We start from the raw sequence: 22,368 nt of genomic DNA, 5'->3' as shown, positions 1-22,368 counted from the left end.
TGTGTGTGTGTGTGTGTTTACGTATTCGGGATGAATTCCTGTGTGTGCTTGTCTAGTCTACTGTATACTGTTGTCTGTTTGTCTTCTTCTGTCTTACATGGCACGATGGTGAGTCATTGTGATGTTCCTGTCCATTGCATTGCATCTTAATACAGGAAAAAAGGACACATACAAATACACTGTCCTGGTTACGTGATCAGAGCTATTAAAGTTATTATGCAATCGACTGCAATCAGTGAGACAGAGAGGATGCATGCAGGGGGATGTTCTTCTCCATTAATGGTTATTCTAAAATGGTTTCCCGCCACGCACCTGCCGCTTGATGCACAGCAAGTCTGTCCCAATATTTAACAGACCCCTGGGCCTCCCAGTGGAGTTCCCTTCCCGTCTTACTCCTCCCTTCCCTGGCTGAGCACGAGCTGGCGAGTCCCAGGCTTCAGCGGGCCTGCTGCTTGCTTTAGCAAAACCAACATATGGAGGAGGGTGAGTTTTATCCAGCTGGGACGCTCTGCAGTCTGGTTGGCTGGAAGTCTCATATTCTCTGTCTCACTCTATGTTTCCTGTCTCTGCCGCTTTCACTCGTTTCTGCTTACTCTCTCTCTCGCTCTGTCTCTCGCTCTCTCTCTCGCTCTGTCTCTCGCTCTCTCTCTTCCTCTTTCCCTCTCCAAACCTGCGATGTTCCGCCTACGTCAGTCTAGTTCTAAGCCTGTTGAGTCCTCAGCTCTACACCAGCCTCAGTAGCAGGTCATCAGTAACCACAGACCACAGCCATATACTCTGTGCTCTAGGTCTGTGCTCAGTGGAGCTTCATACAAATGCTGGATTACTCTTATATTCTAGAGCATAGAATATAAGAGTAATATGCAGCTTTTCTGTAAGAGAGCGTTTGTTATGGAAAGAGCTCTATTGTATGTAACCAGTCCACCTGTGTGATTTCAGCTAAGAAAGCTGCAGACGGGTCGGTCATCCCTAACGGCTACTGTGACTTCTGCCTGGGCGGCTCCAAGAAGACTGGCTGTCCCGAGGACCTCATCTCCTGTGCCGACTGTGGACGCTCAGGTACGGACAGACAGACACTCCTATGGACACCGGTTTGAGTTGGTTTTAAATGTGTCATTATGACACAGATGTTATTATGTGTTGGTGTAGTGGAAACGAGTCCAACTTGATGACGTCGACAACGATGGTGATGAAGTGTAACATGAAGAGTGTGTATGTCCCTCTCTGTGTCCCCAGGTCACCCGTCCTGCTTGCAGTTCACAGTCAACATGACGGCAGCAGTACGGACCTACCGCTGGCAGTGTATCGAGTGCAAGTCCTGCAGCTTGTGTGGCACCTCCGAGAATGACGTGAGCACCACACCCACACACACACACGCCCCTTCATACTCCCAAAACATCTATACTGAAAAAATATAGAAACGCAACATGCAACAATTTCAAAGATTTTACTGAGTTACAGTTCATATAAGGAAATCAGTAAATTGAAATAAATTCATTAGACCCTAATCTAGGGATTTCACATGACTGGGAATACAGATATGCATCTGTTGGTCACAGATACCTTAAAAAAAAAGGTAGGGGCGTGCATCAGAAAATCACCATTTGCTTTATGCAGCGCGACACATCTCCTTTGCATAGAGTTGATCAGGCTGTTGATTGTGGCCTGTGGAATGTTGTCCCACTCCTCTTCAATGTCTGTGCGAAGTTATTAGATATTGGCAGGAACTGGAACACGCTGTCGTACACATCGATCCAGAGCATCCCAAATATGCTCAATGAGTGACATGTCTGGTGAGTATGCAGGCCATGGAAGAACTGGGACATTTTCAGCTTCAAGGTTTCAGCTTTCAGCTTCCATTCGGATGAATGGCACGACAATGGGCCTCAGGACCTCATCACGGTATCTCTGTGCATTCAAATTGCCATCAATAAAATGCAGTTGTGTTCATAGCTTATGCCTGTCCATACCATAACCCCACCGCCACCATGGGGCACTCTGTTCACAACGTTGACACCAGCAAACCGCTCACCAACATGACGCCATGCACGTGGTCTGCGGTTGTACGTACTAACAAATTCTCCATAACGACATTGGAGGCGGCTTATGGTAGGGAAATAAAACATTTCTGGCAACAGCTCTGGTGGACATTCCTGCAGTCAGTATGCCAATTGCACGCTCCCTCAAAACTTTAGACATCTGTGGCCTTTTATCGCCCCCAGCACAAGGTGCACCTGTGTAATGATCATGCTGTTTAATCAGCTTCTTGGCAAAGGTGAAATGCTCACTAACAGGGATGTAAACCAATTTGTGCACAACATTTGAGAGAAATAAGCTTTTCGTGCGTATGGAACATTTCTGGGATCTTRTATTTCAGCTCATGAAACATGGGACCAACACTTTACATGTTGCGTTCATATCCCACTCTCCATTTACCACAACACACACTCGCCTGGGCTCTTCTCCTCCTTAGTAAAGGATAATAACACACACAAAAAATGGGTGAAATCCTTGCACCGGGTGCGAACGCGTAGCAAATCTGGGCCTTTGTGTGTTATGTGTAGTATGTGCTATATTTGATTGATAATGTCAAAACATTATTTGTGTTTGTGTGTTTCCTTGTTCCAGGATCAGTTACTATTCTGTGATGACTGTGACAGAGGCTACCATATGTACTGCCTGAGCCCCCCTATGGCGGAGCCCCCAGAGGGTAGGTACACTACAGGATATGTGGAGGATATGGGCCTAGTGTAGTCCTATAGAATACTGTATAGTATACCTAGGCCGGCATATTGTCGGTAAATGATGACCATGCAATGGCTGGGTTCATAATGTCACTTATACAGTAGATGCATTGTAAAGGGAAAGGCCATGTGCTGAATGCTTGTGTCATCCGCAAGTCAAGTTGACATGGCTAAGAGATTGCAAATCTATCACACTACCTGACCACAGTATGTGGTGATGCACTCGCAATCAGTATTCAATTTACAGTGTTCATTTATTCTGCTAGGGTTAATCCCTAGGCTTTCCAATAACCAGTGAACTTGTGAACTGTTGATCTTCCAGGGAGCTGGAGTTGCCATCTGTGTCTGCGACAGCTGAAAGAGAAGGCCTCGGCCTACATCACCCTGACCTAATCTACCACATTACCCACCACCCCCCCTAAACATAACAACTGGACCAACTCTGAGAAGACACCCCCAACGCCCTGCAGTTTTTCCTCCTCTATGAAACGACATCTCCAGTCATCAGGTCTCCCAGCCCCAGCTGTTTTAACGTCAATGGAAGTACCTACATCCCAGGGTGCACCATGCTCCATCCAGGTCTCCCCAGTCTGCCCCTGCTGAGGCCCAGCCACCTGCCCCTGGAGTCCCCTCCACCTCTGGCACCTCTGGCCCAGGAGGAACCACCTTCTATCCCAGCAGCCTCAGCGGGGAGCATCTGATCATCAATAGCCTAACTGGGCTGCCCCCCGGGGCTTGCTTGCCCTCCACCGTCTGCCTCCAAAGAGCTGTTTATCAGTAGCCCACAAGGGCACTCAAGAGGCACGCTCTCCCCTGTGAAGGGTCCGTAGAGGAGCCCTAACGAGCATCAGCTGCCACTGTGGCCCTATACTCCTATACACTGGGCTGTGGCCCTGGCAGCAGAGTACACAGAGAGAGGGAGAAGCAGGCCGTAGTGACGACCAGACTCCTCGTTAGGTTTAAAGCAGCTGCAGCCCCGCCCCCTTCCTCCCACATGGAGCCGCCACTCAAACCCTTTGAAAGTGAAGTACTCTGGGATTGATACCATCGCGCAGAGCTATTGTGGCTTTATGACATTTACAGAGGAGAGGGAGTGGAGAGGTTGTCACTCTGCCATCAGCCACTTACATCAAATTGTGTTTCCCAAAAAATATTGAATTAGAGCAAACGTTTCCCTCAACTATGAACTTCTGGTTACCTTCATTTCCTTCAAAACAACAACTGAAAAAGACAACATGAGACTGCTATGACTTTGGCGGAGCTTGGTGTATTTTGTCTGTGTGTTTAGCAAGAATGTAGGTATGTTTTAAGTGTGGACAATGCAGGTTTTATTGTCTGGCCTTGTCAAAAATACAAGGCCCAAATGTTTTTTTAAACATTTTATTTGGTACTTTATTTGCATGGTGTTAACATTATAGTTTTTAAAGATATTTTAAGGATAAAATGTATTTAAGAAAGCACACTTAATTCGCAATAATGTGTTTGTGACCCATTTGGGTAAAGTTGTGTGTGTGTGTGTGTGTGTGTGTGTGTGTCCATCTGTATATGTGCGTGTGTATGCGTGTGTGAGTGAGGGCAAATGTGCCCTCCTAAAACTGCGTGGAAATGAGAGCCAACCGTAGCCAACCAGGTGCTAGGCAGGACCTATGGCAGGGTCGGGGAGCAGGAAGAGGAGGGGCTTCTGATGATTCTGATTCCTAGAAACACCACCATGACTTACTGTATTACATTTTCTGTTGGACCAAACGAATTCAAGCCAGCTTGCGCCGTTTCTCTCTTCCGAGCCCTGTTTTTCTCAAAGGATAACAAATTTTTGTGAAAAGTCATCAAAAGTAATAGAATGAGCTCTTTACTATCTGCAAGACTGCTTTGTGTGCTAGGGACTTGTAATATAATGTGCTTTCAAAGAGTAAGCTAAAAGCAAGGACTTCTACTAACTGGGACGCCAGCATGTGAGTTTGTGCGCTTGCACTGAGACGAGTCTTTTTTCAACCCAAAGTCCCCTCCCCCAGTGGCCTATCTGACTGGACTATTGTATGAGGCTGCAACTTTGATTGGTCCAATGATCCCTCCTACTCTTCCTAGAGCTTTAAGTTGGGAGACATTTTGCTGTAAATAGATTGTCACTCTCTCTGTTTATCAAAAACACAAATTGCCATTTCATAATTCACCGTCTCAGTGCATATCGAAATATGAACTCAAAAATACAATTTATGTCTATTTAAATGCACTTAAAAGTGGTTGTCCTATTTGCCTCCATATTTGTAATGTCTCTACTCCTAAAATGTATGTGTTTATATTCTACTATGGTATGATCCACACAGCCATGTTGGGGAAAATGTTACTACCTGTGCTACCCAAAATGTATGTACCATCATTTAGACATGTGTGATACCAGAAATTCTCTCGATTTCATATTTTGATATCTACTTTATTTATTTTTCTCGAATAACTAGGGATGTTTTCACCTCTTCTCTCTCAGTATTGTTCTCTTATTTGTTTATGTCTGTGTTTTTCTACTTCAAACATTTTGCACAGTGTGTTTGTTTGTTTGGCATGTGTGTGTATGTGTGTGTGGCTATGTGTGTGAGAGAGAGGGAGAGACACTGTCTGTCAGTGGTTCCGTTCCAAATGACACCCTTTCCTCTTTATAGTGCACTACTTTTGAACAGCGGCCATAGGGCTCTGGTGAAAAGTAGTGCATCACATAGGGAATAGGGTCCCATTTGGGATGCACACAGTCTCTTTAAACTCATAATGAGGTCCTCGAAAAACAAACACAGTGAAAAGACGGTTATTATTTTTCAAACTTCCTCTCCATGACACAGGCTGCATTCCGATACATCCAAGAATACAGTCAACACTAGTGTACTACGCTAGAATAGGTACTGCTGAAGCCTCAGTCCTCGCTACTGTAGTTGGTCCCGAGTGACAGTAGCCTGATCCCAGATCTGTTTGTGCTGTCGCATGACAATGACCCTTGGAGAACAGATCTGGTATCGGGCCAAAGTGACAGAATGTTATTCTACTGAATTTGGGGCCCTTTGATTGTGTCATAATAGATTGTGTCCTAGCGGTGAATCGTTCGATAAGTAAACTCTTCACCTTTTAATGGACAGGCTCCTCAAAAGACAATGTGAAAACCTTCACCACATTACTGTTCCATCATTTTAAGTTTCCCACCAATATCCAATCAGAGTTGTGTTCAGAGCCAGTACTGAGGTAATAGCCAGATGATGACTTGTGATTCTGTGTGAGTGAGCTGATCTGAAAGTGTTTACTGATAAGCCTTTAGTTCTGAATTTATTCCTGGCACTTATGAGGATGTGGTGGTCAAACTACATTGATTGTACTATCTGAGAAGATGCAGTTGCAGAAAGAGGAGTGACTCAAGCTCAGATATGACCTTTGACCCCCCCCCCCCCTCCCCCCATCTTTAGACTGGGGGTGGGATCAGAAGGGAGAGAAGATTATTGTCCAGTCCTCAAACGAAGCAGGATTTTGGCCCTCTTGTAAATTGTCGTGCTGTGATCTTGCTTGCACTTTTTATTACCCAAATAAGAAATTCCTGTGTGAGTGTGTGCACATTTTCCTTTCTTGTAACTGTCTGTTGGAAAAAAAAGAAACACTGGATAAAATGAATTTGTTAGTATTTACCCTGATGGAGATCAAATCTTCCTGGACATGTGGGTTGTTTTCTCCTACCTACCTGGGAACGCMTTGAAATATTGACTGCAACTGCATAGCTGTCATTCATTCACTGTAAATTCATCTTGTCTTTCTCCAGGCACCCAATTTTCCCAAATTTTTTCTCTCCTGACTCCTTTTTTCATTTACAAACAATCATAAATAAAAGTTGTAACTCCTGAAACCGTCTGCTGTGGTGTGTGTCTGTGTGGAGCTTCTGAACACCCACCAATTTAGCAATGTTTGTGTATTTCTGAAGAAAATGTGAAAAGCTGAAAATTCATCCATTATGTTTTAAGTGTCATAAATATGCTATTTACAATAGATGGTTTGGAGCTTGGATCCATAAACCCACGTGGGCACTTTTCTCCCCAAAATATAATGATCTACCAAAGTATGATTGCATTACTTGAACCTCTTATGGCTTGAAAGTAAACAAGTTCTCTTTGAGCTACAATGTTTGTATGGGATAGATTGGAGAATAGGCACCTATCATACTGTAGTCCTGGAGAGACCTGGCTGAAGCAAATCCTGAATTCCATTCTTTACCTTCCAGAAGCCAGAACCATCACCAGTGCACACCTTTTTTTCTTGGGGAAAATTTGTATTTTAAAATATATATATTCTTCCATCCATTTCTTGGCAAAATTCCCACTTCCACCTTATCCCAAATTCTGTATATCCATCCAAACCCCCCAAAGCCCATCCAACAAACAAGAGACTACTACTGGCCTACTCCCACCTCTCTTCCTGCCCACGTTATTCTGACCCCTTGTCTCCCTCTTCCATTTCCAAGGATGTCTGTGAAGCGGTATGTGGATTGTGTTTGTGTGTTTATAGTACGTATGCGTGTTGTTTTTGTGTGTATCTGTATGTGAAGTGGAGGGGGGGGGGGGGTTAGACTCCCAGCCAATTACCACATCTACCAGACAGGCTCAGACTGCCTTCGTGCCAGCCATCAGAGAAGAGCTGCGCATAGCTGCCCATGGTGGTTGCCATGGTAACTCTGGGCTGTTTGCATGGTGGATGATGGAACAAGTGATGGATTACAGTAAAGAGGGAGGGAGGAGGGAGGAAGGAGGGAGGGAGGGAAAGGGAGGGAGGAGAGGAGGGAGGGACAGACGGAAAAAAAAAGGAAAAAAAAGAAGGAGGGAAAGGAGACAGGAGAAGGGAGGGAGGATCAATACAATAAAATCATCATATGGAAAAAAATGTATGAATACATCTTAAATGAATTGATGTTGGGAAAGAAGAGGGAAATGATTGATTGGGTGATGGGGGTAGCTAAAATGTAGGCTACCTATTTGATTCTGTCTGTCTGTCTGGTCTAAGGCTGATAAGGCTTAAAGAATAGCCTGGGATGCAGTCTGACCTTTTGTCTCCTCAAGTCATTGGGCCATTAGGACCTTAGACTGTGCTCTGAATGATTTCCTCAGTCCAGCTATAGTCCACTGTTGGTCCAGCAGTAGCCTACCAGAAAGGTAGACAGATGACAATTTGTGGAAAGGGCTCAAGATTTTGAACACTAAGCACAGTTCAGGTACAGTCAGTAGCCCAGTAATGTATCACTCACATGCTACACACTTATAACTATACACACATTTTACTACACAGTATACACAACAATGGCTTGCAACTAACTAGGAAAGCAGTCCTTCTGAACAAACCATTGGCGTCCAGACAGACAKCTATTAAAGTAACAACCTGTCTGATCCATAAGCATTATTTACCCATAATCCATGTGATTAGTAACAAGCAATTAAAAACGAATGGGCGAATCAATTGAGTGACCAGGATCAATGTCAATGTAGGCACGTATGCCTGTAAGTCAAGGAAAGTCTATTCACATCCAGTAATGCAGCCGTGACAAATTAATGACTGGGTCATTAGAAACAGTTGTCATTATTTAACTTAATTGTGTTCACTTGTCACTCATGTTTAATAGCCGCAAATGAATGCCTGGGAAAAATCAGCCTGTGTGTGCTATGCTCTTGCTTTCCCGGAAAACCAATCCTCCAGACAATAATTCTACATTTTGAGATGTAGCACATTTCAATGTTACAACAATGTCTACTGGATAAATGAAATACTGGGTAAAAATTGGTACTGGTACTGCCTGCATTCTGGAATGTTGTATCATGAGGACCATGGGACATATACAGTAGCCAGGCCTCCCTGTTACATCCCAAACATCTGATACAAACCTGACATCTAGTGGCAGACTTTAAGAGCAGCACCAACCCCCATTACAATATACTGTGTCGGTGTGAATGGGGCAACCAGACACAATTTGACAGCCAGTTACCACTTTGAATGCAACATGGTGTGAATGATTGATATGAAAGATGAGAGTGCATGGCCAAAGCAAAGTACTTACTATACATGAGAAATCTAAGACTGTACTGTATACTGTAGATCTGAATTAACAAGGTTATAGTCAAATTATTTACTTGATGTAAGTGTCCTCATAGGCCTACTGTTGTGGAAAAACCATGCCTGGTTAAATCCCTTGTTTCACACTTTTGATATCTGTAATCTGATCTGCAGTATTTTCCCCTCATGCCTCTTAGGGTTCCTGTGCGAGCGAGTGTGCCAAGAGGGTGAGACCAGACCAGGAATCTAGCCAGGGTTACTCTTGCCTGGGAAACCAAGACGAGACTAGTTATACAACCAAGACTTAGCCATTGACTTTCACTACCCCAACAATGCTTCATAGAAGCTCTACCATAAGATTGACATGTGAAGGAGAAATGTGTGTGTTATTAAGAAGTTTGAACATAAAAATGTACAGTACAAGTCAAAAGCTTGGACACACCTACTCATTCAAGGGTTTTTCTTTATTTTTACTATTTTCTAAATTTGTAGAATAATAGTGAAGACATCCAAACTATGAAATAACACATATGGAATCATGTAGTAACCAAAATTCTAAATATATTTCATATTTGAGATTCTTCAAAGTAGCCACCCTTTGCCTTGATGACAGCTTTGCACACTCTTGGCATTCTTTCAACCAGCTTCATGAGGTAGTCACCTGGAATGCATTTCAATTAACAGGTATGCCAGTCAGCTGTGTTGTGACAAGGTAGGTGTGGTATACAGAAGATAACTCTATTTGGTAAAAGACCAAGTCCATATTATGGCAAGAACAGCTTGAATAAGCAAAGAGAAACGACAGTCCATCATTACTTTAAGAGATGAAGGTCAGTCAATCCGGAAAATTTCAAGAACTTTTAAAGTTTCTTCAAGTGCAGTCGCAAAAACCATCCAGCGCTTTGATGAAACTGGCTCTCATGAGGACCGCCACAGGAAAGGAAGACCCAGAGTAACCTCTGCTGCAGAGGATAAGTTCATTAGTTACCAGCCCCAGAAATTGCAGCCCAAATAAATGCGTCACAGAGTTCAAGTAACAGACATCTCAACGTCTTGTGGGGCTTCCGAGTGGCGCAGCGATCTAAGGCACTGCATCTCAGTGCTAGAGGCGTCACTACAGGCTCTCTGTTTCGATTCCAGTCTGTATCACAACCGACTGTGATTGGGAGTCCCATAGGGTGGCGTACAATTGGCCCAGCATTATCTGGGTTTGGTCGGTGTAGGCCTTCATTGTAAATAAGAATTTGTTCTTAACTGACTTGCTAAATGTACGGCCTTCATGGTCGAATTGCTGCAAAGAAACCACTACTAAAGGACACCAATAATAAGAAGAGACTTGCTTGGGCCAAGAAACCCAAGCAATGGACATTAGACCGGTGGAAATCTGTCCTTTGGTCTGATGAGTCCAAATGTGAGATTTTTGGTACCAACCGCTGTGTCTTTCTAAGACGCAGAGTAGGTGAACGGATGATATCCGCATGTGTGGTTCCCACCGTGAAGCATGGAGGAGGAGGTGTGATGGTGCTTTGCTGGTGACACTGTGATTTATTTAGAATTCAAGGCACACTTAAGCAGCATGTCTACCTGAGCATTCTGCAGCGATACGCCCTCCCATCTGGTTTGCGATTAGTGGGACTATCATTTGTTTTTCAACAGGACAATGAACCAACAAACCTTCAGGCTGTGTAAGGGCTATTTGACCAAGAAGGAGAGTGATGGAGTGCTGCATCAGATTACCTTGCCTCCACAATCACTCGACCTCAACCCAATTGAGATGGTTTGGGATGAGTTGGAATTCAGAGTGAAGGAAAAGTTGCCAACAAGTGCTCAGCATATGTGGGAACTCCTTCAAGACTGTTGGAAAATCCTTCCAGGTGAAGCTGGTTGAGAGAATGCCACGAGTGTGCAAAGCTGTCATCAAGGCAAAGGGTGGCTACTTTGAAGAATCTCAAACATAATGTATATTGTTATTTGTTTAACACTTTTTTGGTTACTACATGATTCCATATGTTTCTTCACTATTTTTCTACAATGAAGAAAATAGTAAAAAATAAGTAGGTGTGTGCAAAAARTTTACTGGTACTGCACATTGCTCTATAATTTTTCTGATTTAAATTTTTCAACTAAAATGTCAATTAATGTTACCGGAACTATCTGCACTGACCCTACACACACACACTTACTAGACTTTACATACAGTGCATTCGGAAAGTATTCAGACCCCTTGACTTTTTCCACATTGTTACGTTACAGCCTTATTCTAAAATGTATTAAATTAGATTTTTTCCTCATCAATCTACACACAATACCCCATAACGGCAAATCAAAAACAGGTTTTTCAAAATGTTTGCAAATGTATACAAAGAAAAACGGAAATATCACATTTACATACAGGTAGGTATTCAGACCCTTAACACAGTACTTTGTTTAAGCACCTTTGGCAGTGATTATAGGCTCGAGTTTTCATCGGCATGATGCTGCAAGCTTGGCACACTAGTATTTGGGGAGTTCCTCCCATTCCTCTCTGCAGATCCTCTCAAGGTCTGTCAGGTTGGATGGGGAGCGTTGCTGCATAGCTATTTTCAGATCTCTCCAGAGATGTTAGATCAGGTTCAAGTCCGGGCTCTGGCTGGGCCACTCAAGGACATTCAGAGACTTGTCCCGAAGCCACTCCTGTGTTGTCTTGGCTGTGTGCTTAGGGTTGTTGTCCTGTTGGAAGGTGAACCTTCCAACAGTCTGAGGTCCTGAGTGCTTTGGAGCAGGTTTTCATCAAGGATCTCTTTGTACTTTACTCCGTTCATATTTGCCTCGATCGTGACTATTCTTCCAGTCCCTGCCACTGTAAAACATCCCCACAGCATGACGCTGCCACCACCATGCTTCACCGTAGGGATGGTGTCAGGTTTCCTCCAGATGTGACGCTTGGCATTCAGGCCAAAGAGTTCAATCTTGGTTTCATCAAAAGCAGAACAGCTGGTCTATCTAATGTACACACCACCTGAGAGAACCATGTACATTTGGATCTACCCAGACACTGTGACCTGCTGGTTAAACAGGCTATACGGGTTCAACCATTGGGCTCTGCTTCAGAGGCATAGCTTGGTGCAGGACAGGTGAGTGGGCAGACACAGCTAGTCGTGACCAGAGAACATGAGGAGAAAGCAATCAACTAGGAAGTAGGAACGTCCCATCCAATGATGCCGATCCCAATACCCCTGTCTGTATTCCTGGCTGGAACCCTGTCCCTTGTTGAGGGGGATGTGATGGTCAACTTCGAGGACATCCCAGAGTGTGTGGAGTATTTTTACCAGGGAAGGTACTAGGCTGGGGCGCTGACACCCCCGGTGCTGCCCGACCTGTGCCAGCACTTCCACAACAGGTACCACTTTGCCATGCTGTACAACACCAACCACCGCATTGCTGTGTATTCAGCCTACCGCTTCCAGCCCAGCCACGGAGGAGGCAGGGAGAAGCGCTGGTTTGTGGAGCCACAGGTGGGTCATGAGAAAAGGGCAGATGTGTCTTTGGCTAGAAACAGACATGCCATAGGACGGTCTCCTCAACAATTCACATCAATAACTCTATGTTGGTGACACAAATTCAAAAAGGCTCTAGATCATCATATTTGTTGTGTCCTGTGTTGTACTATATGGAGGCAGATTGTTGCCTAAATACATTTTGTGAAAAAACATTGAAATAAACTGAGATGCCTAAAACATTTTAAAGACAAATGATATTTTCTGTTTGAATTGATCTAAAACTTTGGGTTGTAACAGCAGGTTATTTTCCCTCCCAGCTCGTGGGGTGCAGAGATGCAGGATGGGTACTGGCTGGGGAAAGATCACCCTGGGGTTTACCTGGGTGAGAGACAGGCACTCAACGAGGACTACACCCACTCTGGCCTCGACCGCGGCCATCTCAACCCCAATGGACACCATGCAGGTAGTTTTACTCCACAATACCGGCTCTGCTTTGAACAGATATCATGCAATTCCAATTCCAATGCTGTTAGGATTGTTAGAATTGTTTCTTAGTTCACTGTGGACTACAGTCCAAGTGGGACTCAATATGCCATTGCTACTTTGTAACACTTAGTAATTAATCTCATGACAAATTGCTTAAACCTACAATATATCTCTCCCTTTTCTCTCTTCTTAATCTCACACGGTCACCCACTTCCTTTTTCCCCCAGTCGTAACGCCACCTTCACCCTGCCCAATGTGGTGCCCCAGAACCCCAAGCTCAACCAGAACGCCTGGGCCTGCCACGAGTCCCAGCTCACCGACCTGTTCAAGGCCCAGTGCGCCCAGGCCTACGTGCTGGTGGGCGCCATCCCCTCCACAGACAACTGGATTGTCAAGAACAACGTCCGATGCGTCAACATCCCCGAGTACATTTGGAACGCCTACTGCTGTGTGGACAACAARGGTAAGCATGTCCATAGCGGCGCCACCACCCTCAACGCTGAGCAGAACTGAGTGGACCAGCACTCACTGCTGGAGCTGAACGGTTTCCTGCAGCAGTACTCTGAAGCACCAACAGGGGACTTGTTTCACAACAACTGCCCAGCAGTGACCGAGAAGTAGTATCCCACTCATGCGTTTCTATTCATGATTTGACAGTGGCAAAGTGAGCTAAAACTTCACTTCACATACCAGTACCAGTCCTTCAGCCCAGTCCTGTGCACCCTACTGTGAAAATGTAATTATGAACTACAGTGAATGAATAAAGAACTATGTTTTGAGAGATACATATTTATTATTCTTTATATGTGCTTTCTAGGAATAAGTGAGAATAATATAATAATACAAATGAAATAACAAGAGGTACATTTCTATAGCTTTGTTTACAGTATCAAAAACATATACGACTTCAGAATAAGGTGCTTTATTGGGCACATAACTACATTTGGAATGAAAGACCRTGTAAAACATCCGACTTATGATGAATAAGGCACTTGCGCGGACTCTTCTGAAGTGCACTAGAATATACAATTGCATTTATAGCCAAGAATAGACCCAATCTCCTCAGCCAGGCCCCTAACAACCTCAAAAACCGTTATAATTCATTATTTCTTTGCACAACAGACGCAACCATGATTCTTGCAGTAGCATTTCTACACCAGGCCAGCAATCTCCTAGTCACCACTCCTTTACCTTAACCCGTCACCAAACAGTACCTACCCTTCACCAGCAATCCCTGACCTGTGACCTCTGACCCCCAATATAAGGGGGTGACCTCCCCTATAGGTCAGCCATACTGGGCCATAGGGTGGTCGCTCCACACCGGCATGTTAGAGAGCTTTTCCTCTGTAGCGGGCTCAATGGGCCAGCCCCAGGCCTTGAAGAAAGGAGCCAGGTTCCTCTCGACCGCCAGGGAGAAGGTCTCAGCATACAGGTTCATCTTTCCCTGGTTGTCTTTGGGTACGTTCTGCATGGTGTGGTAGGCAGCAAACACCTTCTTGAAGGCGTCCCAGCCAAACTGGTCCTGGAGCTGGTGGGAAGGAGGACAACGAAGAGAAACTGTTTACACAAACTCAACCCTAGATGAAGTATATTTCTTTGTAGATGTTTTACTGTTGCATCTAAGCTTTCCTGTCTATCTACACATGCCTTTTCACAAGCACTAATTGTAGGGTTTGTACACAACATACTCTGCAGCAGGGCGTACTATACAGTATACGTCACTACAATCTCATGTCACCTGCATGTAGGTCTCCAGTGCCACCCACATGTCCCAGCTGGCCAGATTCCTGCCCCCTTTAGCGTAACCCTCGGCACGGCTCTGTCGGTTGGCCAGCGCCATGTTGGGGTGGGCCCGATCCCGATTCACCCCCAACACCTCCTCGTGCACGTACACGGACCACAGGTTACACGTGCACTCAGTGGTGTGCGAGGGGAACTCCCAGACTCCTCTCTGCTGGTTGTGACCAAGCTCGTGGATGGCTCCCCACAGGCCCGAGCTGCGGGCTGCCACAGGGTTCACCAGGTTTGGGGCGGAGGAGGATTGTATCATGATAGGGTAGCCTGCATGCATGAAGCCTGTAGGGGGGGAAGGGAGAGAGGAAGGAGATGGTCTGATCAATGTCTGGATACTGACAGGGCAGAGGTTGTGCAGCCCACTGCTTACACTCTTTTAAAAAAGGGTTCCAAACGGGTTCTGTGTCTGTCCCCATGGGAGAAAACTTTTTGGTTCCACGTAGCTCTGTGGAAAGGGTTCTACATGGAAGCAAAAAGGGTTCTCCATGGAAGCAAAAAGGGTTCTACCTGGAACCAAAKGGGGTTCTCCTATGGGGACAGCCGAAGAACACTTTTTTTTCCTAAGAGTGTAGGTTACTTGCGTACAACACATTTTCTACAGCACAACAACTTACTCACTTAGAAACTGTATAGGTACTGTCCTACCTGACTCAAAATACATATACATTTTTTGGGGGTCAATGTCTTTTCAGATAATCTCTCTTTTTCCTGTTCATATCCAGTTATTACACAATCCCTGTTTCCCTACCATAGTCAATTCCAGTCATGACTGTTTGTCCATGCTATGAAATAAGAGGAACAGACGCTAACCGTGGGAAATCTGGACGTCGGCCACAAAGCGCTCCTTGCGGGGGAACTTGGCGGGGACGGAGGCCAGGTCAGCTACCCCCCTCATGATGTCATCCCAGAGCGCTGCCACCAGGTCAGGCCGATCCACACCTCGGACCACGTCAGAGTGGACGGTCAGGATGATGTTCTCAAACTCCATCTCTGCCCAGGGGGAAGGGGCGMTCCGCAGAACTGCCCAGTCTGCAGGTGTGGTCACCCCTAGAGACAGGAGAGAGGCAAGGGTTGGAGAAAAATCCTGGATAATTTGACAGAATTTATCATTTTAATGACGTGTTATGACCGGGCTGTGTGTGTCTTCATGATCAGTCAATCAATCTCATCTCAGCTTGGTATGCCAATTAGTGGTAACAGATAAGCCTAGCATAGGTGAACAACATACATTAAATGGCCTTCAAGATGAATATTACCAGACAAACATTTGGTACAGTGTGATTTCCTACCACAATGATGAGTAGCACATTGCAAATCCATTCTCATAACAGCAGGGATTCAGCTTCAGTTTTAGTAACACAGCTGCAATGGCACAGTCTATCTGAGAGCATAGCTGTTCCCAGCTTAGTTCATCTCTGTATTCTACAGATGTTTCATACAGAACAAAGGCTGTGTCATTTCCCCTTTTAATCTGTGGCAGCCTTCATCATTGTACATTCTAAATGGCAACAGCGAGCAGGAAGCAACTCAATTATGTATTAGGAATACATGAATAGCAGATCAGAATACATGAATACAACTCCGAGAAATGAATAAAGATTTGATTCATTTACAAGAAATTGGGTACAAAAAGAGGTTAAAAGATATGAAATATTCTGCCTGGATGAAGTCAAAAGGGTCCCAGACGGATATATTGTAAATGAGTAAATGAGGGGGCTGGATGGAGTAATGTACTTTGTTCTTTTATGATGTATGTACTTTGTGTTATCTTTTATTCACCTGGTATTTATCCAGGTTAGTCTCATTGAAAAACCCTCTCTGTGAAACTTTCTATGAGGCACACACATATAATAATGGCACACTTATAGTGCATTATAACACTTGCTATAAGTGGTCATAACAACTCATGAGTTATAACAACTCATAGTTGTAACACCCTTATAATAGATCACTTGGATGCATTATAAGACCAAAGTGTAAAATGCATCATAGACTCCCACCTCTCCCACCCACTTACCAGTCTTGTAGTAGGGGGCCGGCACAGCCCCCTGAATGATGACCTCCAACCCCTCCACCTGGGTCTTAGGAGGGGCGATGAGATAGAGGAGACCGCCCCACAGGTTGCACACCTGCATCATCTCTGAGTCTATGGGGAAGCGCTCATGAACCACTGGCGCTCGCTTCAGCTCGTTCGAATTCCCAATGTTGTCAGTCTGACAGCCTATCTGGACCTGATGGTAACAGGGGCATCAGTCAGTCAATCAATCAATTCACAAAGTTCTTGAGGGCTTGATCTCAAAACAAATAAAACATTATTTGATTCAATAGAATTTATAATTATAAGACAAAACAAAAAGCCGCATTGGATACCTTCCAGCCCTGGTTGACGATTTGTGGTGGCATGGCCATGTATGTCCTCATCCCAGGGGAAAGGAACAGACCGGTGCTGAGCCACTCCTCTCCTCCTAAGACAATGTTCAGTAGTGGTTATATTCAAACACAACAGAATATAATAGTGAAAGTAAGGTTAGAAACACGTATTACAACGCTAACCAATGAACTTACATATAAGCAGAGTAGCTATTGCGAAAAGTATTTTTTCGCACCCGTTTTAGCTAAGCCATTACTCCTGGTGTGTTTCATATTGGTTCCCAAGACTAAACCATCTCCATTAGACCCATGATCCTCCATTTTAGAGCTCATGTCCCATAAGAGAGAATGAGAGACTACTAACCTGCTGTATTACAGTTGATCCTAACCCTGGCATTGGACAAGGCGGGCATCATTGGCTGGTCCTTGATCAGGTAAGGCAGTAGGGCATCTGGGTCCTGGCACACCTTGTACACCTGCGCGCCTACACTGAGCAGCAGGTGGTCCTTGGCGCTTATCACCGGACAGCTGTGGCACACCTGGGGGATGCCCGTCTCCTTCAGCACGTCAGTGAGCATGGCCAGCACCGAGGTGTACGAGGCACAGTCGTGCGCCCGCATGTGCAGGTAATTGGCACAGTCACCGCCAAGCTTCTTCAGACCGGCCTCCTCCTGCTCTGTCAGTGCCTCGCCCTGGGTCACGTGACCGGCAAAGCGGCGCAGCAGGTGGCGGAAGTGGAAGCCCTCAGAGCAGGTCTGACCCGGGACTGGGGCCTTGTAGCAGCCTGCATCCAGAGTGTTCCCCAACAGGCTGAGGCCCATCTTGTTGAGGATGTGGTTGCCTGCGTACCCTGTCATGGTGTTGTGGCCCGGGTTGGCCTGTGCCCAGTACCAGGCGTGGCCCCCGATCAGTAGGCCCCCACCCTCGGCCACAAAGTCCTGAATTTCGTCGGCCTGGGCATCGCTGTAGGAGGTGCAGACGTAGACACTGAGCTCCTTCCTGAAGCCGCTCTTCTCACAGCGCAGGCCAGACTTGCTCAGCAGGGTGTGGGCGGCGCCGAGRTGGGGCAGGACGCCTACCAAGCCGTTACGACCCTCGTCCAACCAACGCACGGCATTGAGCATGAAGGGGGACAGCTGCTCTCGGCCCAAGAATCCCTCGTGGGTGACCACGATGACTCGGCCCTGGCCGTAGTATGCCCCGGCCAAAAAGGCCCTGCCGTCCTGTGTGGTGCCAATGGGGAATGCCAGAGGGCCGTGTACCAGCACCTCTGAGCAAATAGTCCCGCCCTGGATATCAAACTCAGTCACGCCCTCCAGCAGGAACTCCAGGTCATCCTTGAAGTCCTTGCTCATCCTAGGGAAAGAAGAGAGTGAAAGTGTAGATATGATTAGACAAGAGAACTTAAGACACATATAAATAGCTCAAATAAACAATTGATTAAACATTTATTTTAACCAGGTGATTTCTGGAGTTAAATAAACTCTGCTTTCTTGTTTTGTTTTTTACACCTGGTTATAGGAGGTGGTGATATGAGGCAGAAAATACCACCATGTTTACATTTCCGTTTTACTACAGTATCTCTATATTAATTTGCCATGAAGTGCACAATACTTACGCCACAGCCAGCCAGCTGGAAGGGATCTGTGGAGGCACAGGGAGAGTACCCAGCTCCCCAAGGTGCTCCGAGAAGTAGATGCCAGCCACACTGGACACCTTGTTCCCAGGGAAACCCAGCAGGTTGTTCTGTTTGGGTCCCTCGGCCCAGCTACAAGCCTGGCCAGCCATCAGCAGCCCGCCTCCCGCCTTCAGGAACTCTACCAGCTCCTTCACCTCTGGGCCCACGCAGTACGCATCCGTCACATACACTCCCAGGCCCTCACAGAAGCCCCCTACCTTGGGTTGGAGGCTGGAGTAGCTCAGATTGTCGGCCACGGCCTTACAGCTCTGGTGGACGCCCACGGTAGTGCTGTCACAGGACGAGCCTGTCAGCCAGGTCAGCGCATTCTCCACCAGGGCAGGAAAGGCAGTGAGGTAACCCTCGTGACCCAGCACCACCACCCGGCCTCGGCCGTAGAATGAGGCAGCCATCAGGACCTGGCCACGGGCGTTCATGGCCAGTGGGAAGGCTTGGTCGCCGATCAGTACTAAGTCGCTGGGTATGTTTGGCCCGTTGAGGTCCAGCTCTTTGACCCCCCTCATCAGGGCAGTATAGGCCTCCTCACGGGTCATGCTGCTTTGGGTCATGGCTTAGTCTGTGGGCTGACGATCCTATTGGTGGTGGAGAAAAAAAGGATTTTAAATGACAGATATGTTTAAAACAGTATAAGTACTGGAGGTTGACAGTCCATGTACACACATTTAACTCTTTAAAACTGAATTTTACTTTGCGGTAATCTCTACAACAAAAGCATCATAAATAGTTCAGAACAAACAAAGGCATCTGTAAAACCTACCTAGATACAAAGGATAACCAACAGCTGAAGATCAGTGTCAAGCCAAAAATGGAGTTCAGAGCAAGCAGAGCAGCAAGCTGTGTTACATTCCACTGAGCATACCTGGGGCACCGTCTGAATGAAGGGAAGAAAGAGATCGTCACATCAGCAAAACAAGTAAAAGGAGCAGGGAGGGACATGTGTGTGGCCAATGACTGGCCACTGTGACCTGAGCAGACAGGGCAGGGCAGGGGAAAGGGAGGCATCTGTCAACAGTGAGTCTGTAGGAATACAGTGTGCTCAATTGGGTGGAGTCAGCCAATTACCAYAAGGGTTGCCTAATACATCAGACTGAAACGAAGTCGCCCTAAAAAAGAAGCCAGAATGATGAATACAATGATATTTAAACTGACTTTACCGGTTGTCCGTGGTGTTGGTCCTTTTGATGATAGGAAGTGAAGATAAGATGTCCACAGGAAAGTATTATTAACCAGACTTTTTGGGGCACTGGTCTGGCTCTTGTATTTCCGGTATGTATTTTTAATCTCTGATGCATAGCCCTGCCCTGCCCTGTCTACTCATATCTCCCTCACTAACTTTAAGCATCAGCTGTCAGAGCAGCTCACAGATCACTGCACCTGTACATAGCTCATCTGTAAATAGCCCATCCAACTACCTCATCCCCATATTGTTATTTATTTATTTTTGCTCCTTTGCACCCAAGTTTTTCTACTTGCACATTCATCCTCTGCACATCTATCACTCCAGTGTTTAATTGCTAAATTGTAATTACTTCGCCACTACGGCCTATTCATTGCCTTACCTCCCTAATCTTACCTCATTTGCACACACTGTACATAGATTTTTTTCCTATTGTGTTATTGACTGTACGTTTGTTTATTCCATGTGTAACTGTGTTGTTATTTGTGTCGCTGCTTTGCTTTATCTTGGCCAGGTCGCAGTTGTAAATGAGAACTTGATCTGTCAGCTTCCAGAGTGGTGTGTCAGGGTGTTTCCCCTATTTCCAACCTGTCTCAGCAGTCTGCCAGCATGTCTTGCACAACAGTTCACTCCTAACACTCCAGAGGGGTGTCAGGGGGATTGTCTATGCACAGTTACTCCTCCTGACAGTGTCTGGGACGGCCAGGAGCATGACCAAGACTCCCTGTATATTCTGGACAGTTTTTTTGCAACATGCAACAAACCTTGGCAGCTACATTTAATATTTGTGTGTCACATTGTCTTTCTATTAAATGTCTTTACAAGTAAAACCCTATTAGGCCTCACTCTCCCCTATCTGAGATATCTACTGCAGCCCTCATCCTCCACATACAACAGCCGTTCTGCCAGTCACATTCTGTTAAAGGTCCCCAAAGCACACACATCCATGGGTCGCTCGTCTTTTCAGTTTGCTGCAGTTAGCGACTGGAACGAGCTGCAACAAACACTCACAATGGGCAGTTTTATCTCAATCTCTTCATTCAAAGACTCAATCATGGACYCTTACTGACAGTTGTGGCTGCTTTGAGTGATGTATTGTTGTCTCTACCTTCTTGGCCTTTGTGCTGTTGTCTGTGCCCAATAATGTTTGTACCATGTTGTGTGCTACTACCATGTTGTGTTGCTACCATGTTGTTGTCATGTTGTGGTTCTACAATGCTGTGTTGTCATGTGTTGCTGCCTTGCTATGTTGTTGTATTAGGTCTCTCTTTATGTAGTGTTGTGTTGTCTCTCTTGTCATGTGTGTTTTGTCCTATATTTATATATTTTTATTTGTTTTATTTTAATCGCAGCTCCCGGCCCCGCAGGAGGCATTTTGCCTTTTGCCTTTTGGAAGGCCTTCATTGTAAATAAGAATTTGTTCTTAACTGACTTGCCTAGTTAAATAAAAAGTCAAGTCGTGTCAAGTTTTTTCCAAGTAAAAAAAAAAAAATCTTTACATGCAATGACTTGTTCAGCTACACATTTTTGTCTATTTATTGAGGCTACCAGACAGCCCTTTTCATTATTTTGTCTACAACGCATTTTCATTATGTAATAATTAATTTGAACAACAAATTCCAAATGCAAGCTTCATAATTAAATTATAACATACCAAAAAACCATTAGGCCTATGCTAGTAATTGTTGATTGATTCGCCATTGCTGGTCAATTTGCAAAGTAAACAGTTAACCGCCATTTCCTGATAGCAAAACAAGCACATATAGTGTAGAGAGTCAGTGTACCCTCTAAACCGCTGTGAAATGTATTTTCCAGAACCAAAAATATTATATTTTAAGATGTTTGAAGCTGGTGTACAAAACTGAAAGTAAAAGACTGAAAAACAAAAGTTAAAAACAGGAAGCATAGACAGTGCACATAGAACAAATCTACCGCTTCTTAGACTTGCTTTCAACGAAAATTACATATTTCCATGTGCATTTTGTCAGGTCCCCCCAAAAATTACGTATTGCAGATGTAATATTCTTTTGAAGCTGAATATTTATTTATGGCAATGTAACGGTTGTCGTTGGTGGAAGGAGAAGAGGACCAAAGTGCAGCGTGGTACGTATTCATAATAATTTTAATAAAGAATGAATACTGAACAAAAACAACAAACCGACAAACGAACAGTTCTGTAAGGTGCAAACAAAAACTGAGCCGCCTCTGGACAGACGGGCGCCTCTGGACAGACGGCCCGCGCTAGGACAACGGCGGCGCTCAGACAGACGGGGCGCCTCAGGACAACGACGGCTCAGGGCGGCTCAGGACAGACGGGCGGCTCAGCGGCTCAGGACAGACGGCGGCTCAGGCGGCTCAGGACAGACGGGCGGCTCAGGACAGACGGCGGCTCAGGACAGACGGGCGGCTCTGGCTTGAGAGAGAACCTGGAGGGAGGAGACGGAGAGACAGCCTGGTGCGTGGGCTGCCACAGAACCACCAGGCTGGGGAGACCTACAGGAGGCCTGGTGCTTGGAGGAGGCACCGGAAGGACCGGGCTGTGGGGAGCACTGGAGCTCT

General features: G+C 45.6%; 2 protein-coding genes and 1 pseudogene across 6 annotated transcripts in view; 2 read left to right on the top strand and 1 right to left on the bottom strand.

The window, feature by feature from the left end:
• LOC111949894 (zinc finger protein neuro-d4) overlaps positions 1-6,615 on the top strand; it is a 104,778-nt gene extending 98,163 nt beyond the window's left edge. For all 3 annotated transcript variants that reach the window (XM_070434038.1, XM_070434037.1, XM_023967230.2), the window contains exons 9-12: positions 940-1,059; positions 1,237-1,349; positions 2,629-2,710; positions 3,067-6,615. In XM_070434038.1, coding sequence (XP_070290139.1) covers positions 940-1,059; positions 1,237-1,349; positions 2,629-2,710; positions 3,067-3,137 — 386 coding nt within the window. In that variant the 3' untranslated portion in view covers positions 3,138-6,615. The remainder of the gene's footprint in view (positions 1-939; positions 1,060-1,236; positions 1,350-2,628; positions 2,711-3,066) is intronic.
• A 5,386-nt stretch (positions 6,616-12,001) lies between these two features.
• Positions 12,002-13,390, top strand: LOC111949746 (endonuclease domain-containing 1 protein-like; annotated as a pseudogene).
• A 152-nt stretch (positions 13,391-13,542) lies between these two features.
• LOC111949532 (TRPM8 channel-associated factor homolog) lies at positions 13,543-19,505 on the bottom strand. 3 transcript variants are annotated; one of them, XM_070434035.1, is made up of 8 exons: positions 19,390-19,505; positions 18,552-19,204; positions 17,298-18,289; positions 16,934-17,028; positions 16,581-16,794; positions 15,374-15,610; positions 14,508-14,845; positions 13,543-14,297 (listed from the first exon to the last, which is right to left on the bottom strand). In XM_070434035.1, the coding sequence occupies exons 2-8, from the start codon at positions 19,178-19,180 to the stop codon at positions 14,055-14,057; spliced, it is 2,748 nt and encodes a 915-aa protein (XP_070290136.1). In that variant the 5' UTR covers positions 19,181-19,204; positions 19,390-19,505; the 3' UTR covers positions 13,543-14,054. The 3 variants fall into 3 exon arrangements, with proteins under 3 accessions (XP_070290136.1, XP_023822560.1, XP_070290137.1); XM_023966792.3 differs by having other exon boundaries at positions 18,552-19,195; XM_070434036.1 differs by lacking the exon at positions 14,508-14,845 and having other exon boundaries at positions 14,089-14,297; positions 19,390-19,504.
• Positions 19,506-22,368: the final 2,863 nt, after the last annotated feature.

Source organism: Salvelinus sp. IW2-2015, linkage group LG22 (assembly GCF_002910315.2).
Source record: "Salvelinus sp. IW2-2015 linkage group LG22, ASM291031v2, whole genome shotgun sequence".
Lineage (NCBI taxonomy): Eukaryota > Metazoa > Chordata > Actinopteri > Salmoniformes > Salmonidae > Salvelinus > Salvelinus sp. IW2-2015.
Note: the sequence above shows the minus strand (reverse complement) of the source record. Positions and strands in the feature narration are given on the sequence as shown.